Genomic DNA, 16323 nt, shown 5'->3' with positions numbered 1-16323 from the left:
AAAAATCCTTATGATTATCATGATATTGATTTCAACCATATCGCCCAGCCCTAATACGATTAGAGAATGTAGAAGAATGACTGTTTTGATCATAGTTTCTTATCATTATTATCATTGTTATCTCTCTACCCACAATACAGACAGTCATGGAGTTCTGGACAAAATCATATCTGACAATAAAAATATTCACAGATTTGGGTCAGAGAGACAAAATCTCATCAAATGGGGGTCTGTGGCTCTAATGTGGACTAGATTAGGGTCCTGGATGTGATCCTGGATATCCTGTGTTATCACTGTGAAAACAGAGTCAACCGGGAAGCATTCACCCAAATTATTAAGATCAAAGTGTCTCTAATAAGAAGATGTGTCTGTAATTAATCCACACTGTGAAACTACAGACACAAAAACCAACCAGGAGACAGACAGAAACCTCCAGGTCAGAAACAGACTGTTGTTTCTGTTCACTGTCAGTTTTAAAGGATGTAAACATCATCAGTGTGTGTTTCAATGAGGTAAAGTCAGCTGTGAATATGATCCATCTGAACTGAATCCAGACTCAATCCGGACAATCCGCACACACAGGATTTTTCTCGATATCAGTATATATCACGATATTATTCATGTATGCAAAATCACGTTAAATAATCAAATTAATGTTCATCTCATTGAACCGAATGGTAATGTTAGGTGTGATGTCAAACAAAACAGAAATATTCAAATAATATTCCTACCATACCTCATTTTATCAGAGTTTTTAAGTAAAATTTGCTTGTCATCATCAATTCAGACAGCAGAAATGTGTGTCACGATATCAAAATATCTTCATATCATCACGATACGATTCCAGTGAAAGACGATAAACGGTAATATTGAATTATCGCCCAGCCCTCCTTGTGTTTTAATGCCAGGAGTGAAGGCAGCCTGGTTCGTTGCAGCCACGTTGTCTCCTGCAGGCTGCCATGACGCTCCCAGCTGCAGCGTCAGCACCGGTCAGGCCCGACACACCTGACACACCATCTGATTGGCTGTCCACTAGCCAATCCTAACATTTACCCAATTAAGTCAATTTGGGGTGTAGAAGGACTGGGTTTAACTTCAGGTGTAACATCTTTCCTCTACATCTCTTTGTCTTTATCATTTTTATACCTGTGACATCATTATACTACACTATAACGGTGATAAAAAGCTTCATATCCGTGCATTAGTTGTGTTTGTTAATTTAAAATATGAGTAATGACAAGTCAAGCATTATAACAAGTAATAGTGGTGGCATGGCTTCAAATTGACATGTCATGTATTTTCTAGAACACACCCAATCCAAACACTATTAGTTAAGGTCGGTTGAGCTTTAAGGAGCCACTTACCCACCGATCTGTATCCCAACACGGCGATTTTCCGGGATTTGGGCTGCGGCATGGTCTTATTCCTGTCATCTAGAGGAGCGGAGCGCGCAGCATCAAAGCCCCTGCATCACTCCCCGAGCCCCGTCCTCATTACATTATTAATGAGCACTCAACGCTGGGTGGACAGTTACACGAAAAACGGGCGGGCCCTTTTTTTGTGACCGCGCGTTTCGATTGGATACCACGCGCTCCCCTTGTTCTCGAAGGTCCCGTTCATTGGACAAATCAGATTAGCGGACGATTCGGCGACAGAGCGCTTCAGCCAATGGGAGAGCGCTCTGAGCGGCAGTGGGCGGGACCAGCGGTGTAAACAGCGGCTCTGCCTTCATACGTTTGATTGAATAACCAAGCAGTGCTGGCTAGCGAAGCTAAGCTAGTTAACTCTTCTCTAACTACCTCTGTTCCGTACTTTGAACCTCCGGCTCTGTTTAAATGGCTGGCGTCGCCTTGAGCTGTTTCGCTCCGTGGCGTTTCGTCAGATTAGCGAGGTAAGAAAAGCAGACTGTCGGTAACGGTAACGTAGCGTTAGTTATGAGGTGCTGGCAGTGTTGGTCGGTTTGACAGAAACACGAACGCTAACAGCACCGAGGTCAAACTGAGTCAGAGAACTCACAGCTAATGTTTGCGAATCAGCCACAAGCTAGTTTGGGTCAGTTATCTAGGGTCAGTTATCGATCCAGACAGACTGGAGTTAGCTTTTCCCTAATTCTCCTGTTGACTTTAGCTAACCAGCCAGCTATGCTAACACTGACAGCTGCAGCGGCTATGCTCTGAGCCAAATGAATGAATGTAAGCTAAGCTAGCAAGCAAGGCAACGTTAACTAACACCGGATCCGTCAAGCTACAGGTCGTTAGTCTCAGGCCAAGCTGCAGACCCTGATTCCTCACAACTGAGCTCAGCTAGATTCACCTGTCTAGACTCTCCTGTAATAACCAGAGACAGTGTTAGCTTGGTGCGGGCAGCTAGCTGAGCTGTGACCTTTGCTCCAGATTCCCTGTGGCAGGTCAGCTGTGACCTGCAGCCCAGACTAACCCCTACCTGACCTGCACAGGCCTGATGGAGGCTGATGCACCATCACACACACTGATTATGACTGAATCAACCTGCTGTGTTTATATCGTTCCTCCTCCTGTGGTGGAACAGCGCTGTAGCTGCTGGGCTTATGACTTGTCCTGATACAAACAGAGGTGAACAGTAACTGGAGGAAAGGTTACAGTGTGTATGGATCAGGGAGGAAGGCGTGGGGGGAGTAAATGAACAGTGTCACCCCACCAGATACTTTACCTGCCACTTTTTTCCAGATGAGTATTTTACAGCCTGCCTGGCAGGTGGAGGGAAAAGTTAAGTTTCCTGCTCTGAGAGATCCTGATAGATAGTTGTGTTCTCTGTGCCTTAAAAATGAATTTGATCATTTCCAGGTCTTGAATAGTTTGGGAATTTGAAAAAATGTCTGGAAAAGTATGGAAAATGTTGCGGTTCAGGTCCGATACACACATAATTCTAGCTTTTATGTTGTTGTAGAGCCACTTTGAGTCCACAGGTTTTGTTGATGTGAAGAATAATGTTCAGATAGAGGGACGCTCTTATTACCCAGCCGCTGTCAGCATGCATTATATCAGATACCCACCAAAATCAAATCCGGTCAAGAACATAGGGTCTGGGAAAAATATGGAATTTTAAAAGGTAAACCGTGTAGGAACCCTGCCAATCATCTCACATATTCTGATATTTGTCTCTGTGAAGAACAATCTTCATCTATACAGTGATATGACCTAGTTAGCAGGGGCAAGATGTCTATCTGCATAAATCATATTGAACACCAGACAAAATCTTCAAAACAAATCAAGGTCTGGAAAAAGTATGGAATTTCTTTATTGAAAATGTGTAGGAACCCTGACAATATGTGATTCTTCGTTGATTCAAGTAGGGAAATTCTCCTTTCTGTTGCCTCTTTCCACAGGGAGGTCAGAGGTCAGTTTATATTATATTTACATAGATGGCACAATCTACTCATCTCACGATTCAGGTTCAATATGAGGTTCAGGATCAATCCAACCAGGATACGATGTGATCAATAAAAGTTCAGTGACAACAAAGTCTGACTGTGCAGAATTCTGTTTATTTCTGAGACTCAAATCTTTCCAGCGATGCCATTGGCTGCTAGAATGTAAACAACAATTTAAAAATGTCATTACAAAGTGACAATAATATAATTTGGATGGAGAGCTTGTGAAACTGTGATGGTCAAGAGTCTCATTAGTGATTACTACAGCAGAATAACATGGAGCTGATATCACCATTCATGTTCCTGACAGCAGAATAACATGGAGCTGATATCACCATTCATGTTCCAGACAGCAGAATAACATGGAGCTGATATCACCATTCATGTTCCTGACAGCAGAATAACATGGAGCTCATATCACCATTCATGTTGTATTGCCATCCCTGGTTTATTTCTCTGAATGAGTGGAAACATTCATCAGGACTGTGAGGAAAAACTTGAAAGATGAAAACTTGATGATTTCAACTTGGGCAGACATTTCCAACACTGTTGTTCTCCCTCCTTCTCCTCCTTCCTTTCCTCCTTTCTCCTTCCATCCTCCTCCTCCTCCTCCCACCCTCCCTCTCTCCTCCTCCTCCTCCCTCCTCCCTCCCTGTCTCTCCTCCTCTTCCCTCGTCCTCCTCCCTCCCTTCCTCTCTCTCCTCCTCCCTCCCTCCCTCCCTCCCTCTCTCTCCTCCTCCTCCTCCTCCCTCCCTTCCTCTCTCTCCTCCTCCTTCCTCCCTCCTCCCTCCTCCCTCTCTCTCCTCCTCTTCCCTCGTCCTCCTCCCTCCCTCCCTCTCTCTCCTCCTCTTCCCTCGTCCTCCTCCCTCCCTCACTCTCCTCCTCCTCCCTCCCTCCCTCCCTCCCTCTCTCTCCTCCTCTTCCCTCGTCCTCCTCCCTCCCTCCCTCTCTCTCCTCCTCCTCCCTCCCTCCCTCTCCCTCCTCCTCCTCCCTCCCTTCCTCCCTCCCTCCCTCCCTCTCTCTCTCTCCTCCTCCTCCTCCCTCTCTCCTCATCCTCTCCTCCTCCTCCAGGTCGGTCAAACTCTCTTCCATTCCCAGTCTGAAGTTTCACACCACCGCCTCACCAATGATGGGTAAGTATTCACATTAGATGCTGTCTCTAAATAAAGATGATTAGTTATCAGTTATCAATGATCGTTTTAGTCATTTATCAAGTAAAAATACCAAACATAACAAGATTTACTACTTTTCTCTGTTTCATCTCATCATTCATTGAATTCTTTGGCTACTTGTTTGGCTGGAAGGCATTTGAAGAATCACTTTGGGCTCTGGGAAATGGTGATGAGCATTTGTTATTATTTTTGACGGTTTATAGGCTAAATGATTAATCAATTAATCAAAAAAAATATTGATGAAGTGATATGAAAAGAATCATGAGTTGCAGCCCTAATTGTATTATATCAAGAAGAGATAGAGAGGAGTAAAAGAGACACTTATTTATATGAAAATGCCACAGAATATTACTAGGTTGATAATAATCGGCTGATAGCCCAGTCATAGTATTCTGTTCCATCAGCACACGGCCATCTTGGTAGGGAAATAACAGCTGAATAAGGTGAATAACAGCTGTAATAAATCAACAGGTGATTGTAATCAAACGACAGCCACAGCCAACATGCTGAGTATACAGTATAAAGCACCATATTGGTAGGAAATGCATGTGACATCATGGGAATACTATGAATTGATGGAAACATTATTGATCACTGGTAATACCACTACTATAATTGAAGAGCGGTTTGTGTGTTTGTGTGTCCCACCATGGAGGAGAGGAGAGGAGAGGAGACAAGGAGAGGAGACAAGGAGAGGAGAGGAGAGGAGACAAGGAGAAAGGAGAAGAGACAAGGAGAGGAGAGAGGAGAGGAGACAAGGAGAGGGGAGAGAGGAGAGGAGACAAGGAGAGGGGAGAGAGGAGATGAGAGGAGACAAGGAGAGGAGAGAGGAGAGGAGACAAGGAGAGGGGAGAGGAGAGGAGGCAAGGAGAGGAGAGGAGACAAGGAGAGGAGGCGAGGAGAGGAGAGGAGACAAGGAGAGGAGAGAGGAGATGAGAGGAGACAAGGAGAGGAAAGAGGAGAGGAGACAAGGAGAGGGGAGAGGAGAGGAGACAAGGAGAGGAGAGGGGAGATGAGAGGAGACAAGGAGAGGAGAGAGGGGAGGAAACAAGGAGAGGAGACAAGGAGAGGAGAGGAGACAAGGAGAGGAGACGAGGAGAGGAGAGGAGACAGTGAGAGGAGAGGAGGTGCTTATAAATTCTAGTTCATGATAATCATTGTGTGTGTGTGTGTGTGTGTGTGTGTGTGTGTGTGTGTGTGTGTGTGTGTGTGTGTGTGTGTGTGTGTGTGTGTGTGTGTGTGTGTGTGTGTGTGTGTGTGTGTGTGTGTGTGTGTGTGTGTGTGTGTGTGTGTGTGTGTGTGTGTGTGTGTGTGCAGGTGCCTCAGTGGAGCAGTTTAACCAGGCTAAAGAGCGTCTGGGCTCGCTGAAGAACGACCCGGGCAACCAGGTCAAGCTGCAGATCTACGCTCTGTTCAAACAGGTAGACTGATCTGAGTTCAGTCTGTCACTCGCTCCGCCACACAGTTTCAGTTCAACCTGCACGCTTCACTGATATGTCACATGACTCCCCCAGGCCACCCAGGGTTCCTGTAACACTCCTAAACCCGGGATGCTGGACTTTGTCAACAAGGCCAAGTGGGACGCCTGGAACTCTCTGGGCTCCATAACACAGGTCAGTGAACACAACACAACTTTATTTACACACCGCTTCGCTTGTGATGATTCAGTATCATCGTTTCTGTCAGTGAATCATATGCTGATGATAGAGCTGCCGCAGTATTGATTTTTTCCTTACCGCACAAATTAGCAAAGCCATTCAAACCGTCGTGGTAACCACCATAAAAAAAACAAAAACAAATGATACGCAACCAAATACTGTGTAACAGTTGTTGTAAGTGCTCGCCCCTTATTGCTGTCCCGGTTGTATTTAGTCACTCTGGCAAACGCCTCGGAGACTCCTAACTGACGTACTGCCTCATCCAAATTCTTTGGCTTTCCCTCTTCATCGGGCTCAAAGCCAAGATGTTCCCAAACAGAAGAAGCACTTACTCTCGTTGTTCTCTCCTAACTAGAACCTTCCTTGTGTTGTATGAAAATCTCATGTGTAAGTCGCTTTGGATAAAAGCGTCTGCCAAATGTGAAATTGTAATAGTAATAGTAAGAAGTCAGGTTGAGTCTCGTTCTCCAATCAGAACGTTAACTGCGCAACTGTGAGTGGAAACTTTCGAACACATGGCGTGAAGAAAATAGGCTACACAATTATAATAATTATTATTATCATTTAAAAAATAGTATTGCATTTATTTCAGATCACATAACTTTTACAGGCATAAATTGGAATATAAACAATAGGCCTAAAATAAATGAAAAAAAACCCAGCGGTGAAGCGGTGATCAGCTTGACTCTGCGGTGGGCCTGATGTGATTGCGTTACCGCGGTAATGCGGTAACCACGGCAGCTCTAGGTGATGAGATTAAAACAAATAAAGATAAGATAAAATAAGATAATCCTTTATTAATCCCACAACGGGGAAATTTACAGTGTTACAGCAGCAAAGGGGATAGTGCAAAAGCAAGTAAAAAAGACATCAGTAAAAAGCAAGATATAATAAATAAGTAAACAGTTACAGTAAACGGTTGAATTCACATTATTGCAAATATTGATATTACACAGTTTGGTATACATTGATATTGCACGAGTGAATTCTTTTAATATGAATGAATGAAACGAGGCATTCAATTCTGTCTCTCTGCCTCTCCTGCAATCAGGAAGACGCCCGGCAGCAGTACTGTGACCTGATTGGTTCCCTGGTGGCGAAGGAGGGAGGCTCCGCCCAGGTGGCCGCGCAGCCCGCCGGGAGCGGCCCGGCGTACGAGACGCTATTGGTCACCACCGAGGATGACATCACCACCATCAAAATGAACCGGCCCACCAAGAAGAACGCCATCACCACACAGGTGACAGACCCGCCCGGTCCTGACCAATCAGACGGCTGCACTGAAACTAACTGTATTATTTCCAGGTCCGCAATTTCCTACTAATTTCCTAGAGGAGAGGAGGAGAGGAGAGGAGAGGAGAGGAGAGGAGAGGAGACGAGGAGAGGAGAGGAGAGGAGAGGAGAGGAGAGGAGAGGAGGAGAGGAGAGGAGGAGAGGAGAGGAGACAAGGAGAGGAGAGGAGACAAAGAGAGGAGAGGAGACAAGGAGAGAGGAGAGGAGACAAGGAGAGGAGAGGAGAAGAGAGGAGAGGAGAGGAGAGGAGACAAGGAGAGGAGAGGAGACAAGGAGAGGAGAGAGGAGACAAGGAGAGGAGACAAGGAGAGGAGACAAGGAGAGGAGAGAGGAGAGGAGAGGAGACAAGGAGAGGAGAGGAGACAAGGAGAGGAGAGAGGAGACAAGGAGAGGAGACAAGGAGAGGAGACAAGGAGAGGAGAGAGGAGAGGAGACAAGGAGAGGAGAGAGGAGAGGAGACAAGGAGAGGAGAGGAGACAAAGAGAGGAGACAAGGAGAGGAGAGAGGAGAGGAGACAAGGAGAGGAGAGGAGACAAGGAGAGGAGAGGAGGTTATAAATTCTAGTATAGAAAATTAGAAATGAACTAAAATTAAGAATTCAACAAATAACTATATTATATAATTATATGAATAATGACTTCTGATAATTGACCTCTGCCTATTATTTTTCCAGTAAATAGTTTATAGTTCTGCAGTTCTTTCCAGGAAACTTCAAGAAATCAGCAGTTCCTTTCTAGGAAATTATTAGGAAATAAATCGTTACCAATATATTTTACTATTTTTACTATATAAGATTTTATGTCTCCCCCCCCCCTCCCAGATGTACAATGAGATCATCGCAGCTCTGGAGCAGGCAGCTAAAGACGACTCAGTCATCACCGTCTTTACTGGTACACACACACACACACACACACACACAGACACACACACACACACACACACACACACACACACACACACACACACACACACACACACACACACACACACACACACACACACACACATCTTAGGTATTCAGTCGGTGTCCTTATCCAGGATGAGCTGGATTGAGTAAAACAGAATAAGCTTCAGTCCCTAGATGACCAAATTTACAACCAACAGTAAGGAGGTCAGGGGTCAGAGGTCACAGAGACCTGTCAATCAAATGGATTGCAGGTCTGGAAAGTCTGGAAGCTTATAGAAAATACATTTGCAGCTCATATGGAAAATAATTCCCATTCCCAGGTCTTGAAAATGTTGGGAATTGTACAAAAAGACTGTGTGGAAAACATGATTTCAGTATATTTCATGTAACTACAGACATATAGAAGTGTTTTCAGTTTCCATCATACTGAATGAACAATGTTCAAAATCTTCAAATCCAGTCAGGACATTCAGGTGTGGAAAAAGTCTGGAGGTCTGAAAAGAGGAAGTGTGTAGAAACCCAGACCGACCCACAGAAGACTGCTGGGAGTCGAGAACTGTTTCACATTACGGCTGAAAGATATTGACAAAAAAATCTATTTGCGATTATTTTACAGAATATTGCAATTGTGACTTAAACTGCGATTCATATCATCACAAGTTTGAAACAAATTTGAAATTGTTTAAAGAAAAGTGATTCAGTTAAAAAACTCTAAAACTCCAGTTTGGACCAAACTCTCTCTGAAGAAATTAACTGCAGGCTCTGAGATTTGGAAATTGCCGAAGTTCATATTGCGATTTTTATTTTTTTTTAAATTATTATTATTAACTGTTCAGCTGTTCCTTTATGTGTCAGTGTTATACTTGAGGCTGTAAAATCCACACTGAGAAACGAGAGCAGGTCCAGCCACACAAACACAAACACAACCACACTGCCACCTAGAGGAGGCTGCAGGAACTCACTGCTCAGTCTGTGAGTCAGGTGGTCAGTGAGCCAGTCAGTTCATCAGTCAGTCAGTCAGTCAGTTAGTTTGTTAATTTGTTCATCGTTCAGTTAGTCAGTTAATCTGTTATTTAGTTCTGTTTGTTATTCAGTCAGTCTGTTAGTAAGTCAGTCAGAAGGTCAGTTAATCAGTCTTTCTCTTTCTTTCTTTCTCTCTTCTTTCTCTCTCTTCTCTCTCTCTTTCTTTCTCTCCTTTCTCTTTCTCACTCTTTCTCTCTCTCCCTTTTTCTTCTTTGTTTTCTGTTTTGTCAGATAGTTAATTAGTTGATTAGTGAGTTAATCAGTCAGTAGGTTAGTCAGTCAGTCAGTAGGTTAGTCAGCCAGTTGGTTAGTGAATTAGTCAGCAGGTCGTCAGGTTTAGCCAAATATTTAATCACTTTTCCACTGACATGTTTTCACATTTTCTGAGACATTTTAAGTGTGATTCTTTGGAAACATCTCTTCTTATTTCTTTACACACACACACACACACACACACTGTCACACTAGGTGCTGGAGACTTCTACTGCAGTGGAAACGACCTGACCAACTTCACCAAGATCCCAGAGGGAGGGATCGAGCAGATGGCCAAGAGCGGTGGAGATCTGCTCAGGTAAGAGTCATCGATCGGACGGTCAGTCGACTGATTGATCGATCGACCGACCGATCACCTGCACTCAAAATAGTGTAAGGTGTTTTTTTAAGACCTCCAGACTGATCATGGCTGTTCTGCAGGACCTATGTGAAGGCCTACATAGACTTCCCCAAGCCGCTGGTTGCCGTGGTGAACGGACCGGCTGTAGGAATACCAGTCACAGTGTTGGGACTGTTCGACCTGGTCTATGCTACAGAGAGGGTACACACACACACACACACACACTCACACACACACACACACACACACACACACACTCACACACACTCACACTCACACACAGTTTGTAACAAGAATAACTACATGACCTCATCATTCATCCACTAACTTTGTTGTTGTATTTCTTTCTTTCTCCCTCTCTCTCTCCCTTTCTTTCTTTCTCTCTCTTCTCTCTTTCTTCCTTTCTCTTTCTTTCTTTCTCTCTCTCTCTTTCTTTCTCTCTCTCTCCTTATTACTTGCTTTTTAACCCCCTTTTTCTTCCTTGTTTTCTGTTTTTTTTTATGTAAAGTGGCCTTTTCTTTTGTTTTCTTTATGTACATTATTTTTTTGATGTGACTGTAATAAAGTCCTTTTGTAATTCAATTCTCTCTCTCTCTCTCTCTCTCTCACTAGGCGACCTTCCATACTCCGTTCAGCATGTTGGGTCAGAGTCCTGAAGGCTGCTCTTCCTTCACCTTCCCCAGGATAATGGGGCCTGCTAAGGTATACACACACACACACACACACACACACATACACACACCTGCCCAGGTTTTGATGTCCGTTCTGATGGTAAAACCATTCTGTGACAAAAAAGAAATCAAAACTGAAACCATGAAACTTTCATATTTCTTCCATCTCCCTCTCTCCCTCTCCCTCTCTTTCTCTAACTCTCTCTCCCTCTCCCTCTCTCTCTCCCTCTCTCTCTCTCTCTCTCTCTCTCTCTCTCTCTCTCTCTCTCTCTCTCTCTCTCTCTCTCTCTCTCTCTCTCTCTCTCTCTCAGGCCAGTGAGATGCTGTTGTTCAATAAGAAGCTGACGGCGGTCCAGGCGTGTGAACAGGGTTTGGTCACGGAGGTTTTCCCTGACAGCAGCTTCCAGTCGGAGGTTTGGACCAGACTGAAGGCCTACGCCAAGCTGCCACGCAACGTGAGCACACACACACACACACACACACACACACACACACACACACACACACACACACACACACACACACACACACACAGGGCCTGGAAAACCCTGGGAAGTTTGTGGATTTGTGGGAAAAAAAAGTTCCACATGGTGTAGAACAGGACAGAAGTGTTTCAACACAGAGAGCAAACCCGGATCCACAGATTTTATCAGCTGTCCAACACAATAAAATTGAAATCATCAGTAATATTCACAGTAGTAGAGTCAGCTCTACTTATGAAAAGTGAGTCATGTCTGCTGCAGTTTGTTTATGGTTGATTTTAAAAATCATGAATGAAAATGTCCTCCTGTTCTGTTGCTTCTTCTGACAGGATGTGAAAGCTCACATGAGATTAGATTAAATGTTATATGATCAGCAGAGAACAGGATATAGATAATAATAAGATAACAGAAAATACTGAAGACAAAACAAGTAACTACAACAATTGGACATATTGAGAATGACACAACAAATAGATAAAGATACAGCATCTTCTTTGACCGTCAAATTGTTTATGCTAGCTGTGTCTGCTAGCTAACACTAGCATTAGGTGACATTAGCTGGTTAAAACTTCTGCTGTTAAAACCAGCTAATTAGAGTTAGACCTGGCTGGTTTGGAGATAAATAACTTTAACAACATGAAGTAGCCGACTGCTAACAGTAGCTAACGTTATGGACCTAGCTGGTTTGAAGATAACATTAACAACATGTAGCCGACTGCTAACATTAGCTAACGTTCAGCATCAACAGCATGAAGGTTAAATCCTTAAATCCGGTTGCTGTAGTTTTTGATTTGGACTTTCTGCAGCTCTGCTCATCACTCAGCAATGTCAAAAAATCATTTTGGTGAATATTTTTAGTTTTTTTGGTCCAAACACCAGTTAAGTTTGCCTCTGTTTTTTCAAATGCTGACATCAACTCATCAAGATGGAGTTCAGTTTGAACCTGACCCATGTCTCTTTTGTTTGTTCATTGTTTTCTTTATGTACATTCATTTTTTGATGTGACTGTAATACAGTCCTTTTAAAATTCAATCTCTCTCTCTCTCTCTCTCTCTCTCTCTCTCTCCCCCCCCCCCCCCCTCTCTCTCTCTCTCTCTCTCTCCCCCCCCCCCCCTCTCTCTCTCTCTCTCTCTCTCTCCCTCTCTCTCTCTCTCTCTCCCTCCAGTCTCTGGCTCTGTCCAAACAGCTGATCCGCTCGGCGGATAAGGAGCGTCTCCACGTGGTGAACGACACGGAGGTGGAGCGGCTGGTGGAGCGCTGGCAGTCCGACGAGTGCATGCACGCCATCATGAGCTTCTTCCAGGCCAAGTCCAAACTCTGAGAGAGAGAGGGAGAGAGAGGGAGAGAGGGGGAGAGAGAGGGAGAGAGAGAGGGAGAGTGAGGCCAACATGAACTTCTTCCAGGCTGTGAAAGAGAGAGGGAGAGAGCAACAGTTTTGAATAGAAATAACGTAATAAAAAGTGTCGACACGTAGAAGTAATTTTGCCTTTCACAACATAAAGCATCAGATGCAGTGAAAACCAGAAAACCTGAAAAACAGGCCTGACTTCACTGCAGCCTTTTCTCTGAGAGCGTTTTGGAAATAACTGGAGTGTCGTCCGTCTCACTCCCAACACACACTAACTTTTAACAGTTTTCACAGCATGACTGGAAGGAGACGGACGAAGAGTTTGACTCCAAAGTGAGAATCTAACCAGTCTGATCTCACGACAATCGAGCCAATCGGAGCCTTTGTGGGCGGGACTTCAGTTTGAAGAATTTGTCCGAATGTCAGGCTAGATATCGAGGGGGAAAAGTGACACCAACTCTGACAAAATGATAGAAAACAAAATTAAAATTAATCATCATGGTACTTATTAAGACAGTCACTTAAATCCTTGGCTGACAAGATGATAGCAGACTGGATCCTCTGTAGATTTTACAGCTGGCTCAGCTAATGATTTTTATTTTGCCAGAATGGTTGAAATTAAGTCTTCATTTCTTCTTCTTTTTTCTTTTTTTTCAATCCAAAATGAGATATTCAACATGGAAGACATATGAAAGTCAATCTTTGTACTGATTATTTAAATTTTGAGCCATCACACAGACCTTTCCTACCTGTCTGTATTGCAGATGATGTAATCACATTTATTTTTTGAAATACTGAGCAGTGAGTATCAGGTAACATTTTCTTCAAATCAGACATAGCATTCTGGAAAGAAACTCCATGTAGTTCCTGTGAACGCAGGTTTTGTGCTCAGTGTAAACAGACGGTGCAGAATATACTGTATATGACAGAAGTGAGTATTGAGTCAAGTCTGCTGGTTGTATTTGAACTACTGCTCAGCTGACTTTGTGCCTTAAACACCAGCTGATGTCTTCAGATGTTGGAGAGTGTTCAGATGTTTGTCGTGCAAACCTCAACACAGCAAACCGTTTTTATTATTCAGTGATTTTGTTTCTCTTGGATTCTCTCTCTGCCGTCCATCAAACCAATGTAACATAATGCAGTGATAATAAATATTGTAATAAACTGGATTTTGAAAGTTAATTTTCTGTCTGGTGGCTCTGAATGTGTTATGGATTGGGAAACGACAGAATAGAATAATTGATTGTTGAGGTGTTTGTATGTAACTTCAGAGCTGATCCACTAGGTGGAGCTCCACACTTGGAAATAGATCTAATACAGGGGGGACTGGGGCAGACCAGGATGTGAGAAGTTCAAATTTCACCAGAGCAAATCATCAGTTTTCCTCATGATTTCCAAACCTTCAATTTTCTCTTAGCTTTCCCGTCAGGTCCAGCAGAGCCAGAACACTGATCTGACCACAGACCACAGCTCTGCTCCACCACTTTAACCTGTAAACTGAACCACAGCATGCTTCACAGTGTGTTAGTCTGTCATCACATGTGGGGAACTGTAGCGTCACATCATCATCATCATCATCATCATCTTCACAGCAGCCCTTCTCCTCAGCCTGAGAGCCCCGGCTGAGTTTACATGCTCACAATCTGCTGCCAGACAGTCTGATAGAGCCGTTTACATGATTCCATAACTTGACAACTCCCAAAAATAATCCCAAACATGAGTGAAGTGCTTATTCTGATGAGTCAGCAGACCGGATTCAAACCCACAACACCTGCAGGCACACAGAGGCTCCACAACATCTGAGCAGTGTGTCATAAATGCCTTTTTCTTGTAGCCTTGTAGCCTTCCTCTAGGTTTTTTTCAATTATTACTCAGTAAAACAGTCATTTGGTGTCAAAGTTCACTATTTGGCACCGTAACACCTACAACACACAGTCATGAGTAGACATCTGAGTAGACAGTTATGAGTAAAGGCTCATTTTGGGGTTTCAGATGCCGAAAAGGGTGAGGAAAGAAGAGATGAGACAAGAATGAGTGATCATTTTATGAAATCCAGATTAAACAAAGATATCTAAACATTTAGACAAGAGGAGGAGAAGAGGAGAGGAGAGTAGAGGAAAGGAGAGGAGAGAAAAGGGGAGAGAAGAGTAGAGGAGAGGAGAAGAGTAGAGGAGAGAAGAGGAGAGGAGGGAAGAGGAAAGGAGAGTGGAGGAGAGGAGAGAAGAGTAGAGCAGAGGAGAGGAGAGGAGGAGAGAGAATAGGAGAGGAGGAGAGAAGAGTAGAGGAAAGGAGGAGTAGAGAGGAGAAGAGAGGCGGAGAGAAGAGGAGAGGAGGAGAGAAGAGTAGAGGAAAGGAGAGAAGAGAGGAGAGGAGGAGTGAAGAGTAGAGGAGAGAAGAGTAGAAGAGGAGAGAACAGTAGAGGAGAGAAGAGGAGAGAAGAGAAGAGAAAAGTAGAGGAGAGAAGAGTAGAGAGAAGAGGAGGAGAGAATATACCAGTATACCAGTTTTTGGAACTCAGGCTGCGTTTTCCAGTTTTCCAGTAGTGTCACATTAGATCCACCAGATGGCGCCCCATACTTATGAAAACACTCCTAAGTGTGAACCAGTGTAGAAGTGGGAGGCAGAGGGAGAAGCTCTGAGATCCACAGCTGGATTCACACTGTGGTTCCTTCATCGCTCCTCATCATCATCACATCATGAGCATCTCCAGCCGGTCTGGTGACTTCCAGGTGGATCTGCTGAGATCACAGGAGGTGTGTGAGCTGCAGCCTCACCCTTCAGCAGCAGGGCGTCTGAACGGAAGGTAATGATGGGTAATCCCAGATATCAGAGAGGAGGAAGGAGAGAGGTCTCACTCTGCTGCTTTTTCTGGGTACCACATGTCATCCGGAGGCGCTGTGGACAAGAGCCTGCTCTCTGTGTATTGGAAAAGTAGTAAAAGTAGAGAAATATGAAAAAATGAAATATGTAAAGTAGTGAGATACGCTCTACTGATGAAGATATCTCACATTGAGAACAGCTTTCAAATTACACACAAGCCAAAGTATTGTTTAAATCTCTAAACTTTTAAAATTCTGCCAAACAGCATTTAGACCATGTGACACAAAAACTCTCCACTGAAAACAACACTAACAAACTTCTCTGAAACCACGGGAGACTAAAACTCTCCTTACAAACCAATAGTCAGAGGTGGAAAGTAACTAAGTACATTTACTCCAATACTGTACTTAAGTACAATTTTGAGGTACTTATACGTATTACCATTTTATGCTACTTTATACTTCCACTCCACTACATTTCAGAGGGAAATATTGTACTTTTTACTCCACTACCTTTATTTGATAACATAAGTTACTAGTTACTTTGCAGATTCAGATTATTAATACAAAATATAATCAACTAATAAATTGTGATGTATTATTATAGATTACTGTAAGCTACCCAGCAGTATATAAAGTAGTGGAAATCAGCCCCACCTTTTCCAGCTGCAACATTAAAGTGATGCTTACACATTAATGCATCAATAATTATAATTCAATAATATAATATATACTGTATTATTCTGAAATGGGCCATTCTGCATAATGAGTACTTTTACTTTTGTTGCTTTAAGTACATTTTGATGCTAATACTTTTGTACTTTTACTTAAGTAACATTTTGAATGCAGGACTTTTACTTGTAACAGAGTATTTTTATACTGTGGTATTTCTACTTTTACTTAAGTAAAAGATCTCAGTACTTCTTCC

The 16323-nt window shown here is 43.4% G+C and overlaps 1 protein-coding gene across 1 annotated transcript; it reads left to right on the top strand.

Moving 5' to 3' along the window:
• The first annotated feature begins 1750 nt into the window (after nucleotides 1-1750).
• eci2 (enoyl-CoA delta isomerase 2) lies at nucleotides 1751-13738 on the top strand. The gene is made up of 11 exons (XM_071547213.1): nucleotides 1751-1891; nucleotides 4481-4542; nucleotides 5899-6002; nucleotides 6096-6194; nucleotides 7291-7479; nucleotides 8353-8422; nucleotides 9931-10033; nucleotides 10156-10276; nucleotides 10688-10777; nucleotides 11058-11201; nucleotides 12394-13738. The coding sequence occupies exons 1-11, from the start codon at nucleotides 1836-1838 to the stop codon at nucleotides 12547-12549; spliced, it is 1194 nt and encodes a 397-aa protein (XP_071403314.1). The 5' UTR covers nucleotides 1751-1835; the 3' UTR covers nucleotides 12550-13738.
• Nucleotides 13739-16323: the final 2585 nt, after the last annotated feature.

The sequence above is a fragment of the Centroberyx affinis genome, unplaced genomic scaffold, assembly GCF_046629955.1.
Source record: "Centroberyx affinis isolate AG114_WGS23_722 - 3 ecotype Tasmania unplaced genomic scaffold, CSIRO-AGI_Caff_v1 ptg005726l_1, whole genome shotgun sequence".
NCBI classification, from domain to species: domain Eukaryota; kingdom Metazoa; phylum Chordata; class Actinopteri; order Beryciformes; family Berycidae; genus Centroberyx; species Centroberyx affinis.
Note: the sequence above shows the minus strand (reverse complement) of the source record. Positions and strands in the feature narration are given on the sequence as shown.

Excerpts from the sequence above, each read along its gene's own strand:
- eci2 (XM_071547213.1), top strand. The coding sequence starts at position 1,836 with ATGGCTGGCGTCGCCTTGAGCTGTTTCGCTCCGTGGCGTTTCGTCAGA. Across the intron at positions 6,195-7,290 it reads CTCTGGGCTCCATAACACAG|GAAGACGCCCGGCAGCAGTA; the intron begins GTCAGTGAACAC and ends TCCTGCAATCAG. Across the intron at positions 10,277-10,687 it reads TGGTCTATGCTACAGAGAGG|GCGACCTTCCATACTCCGTT; the intron begins GTACACACACAC and ends CTCTCTCACTAG.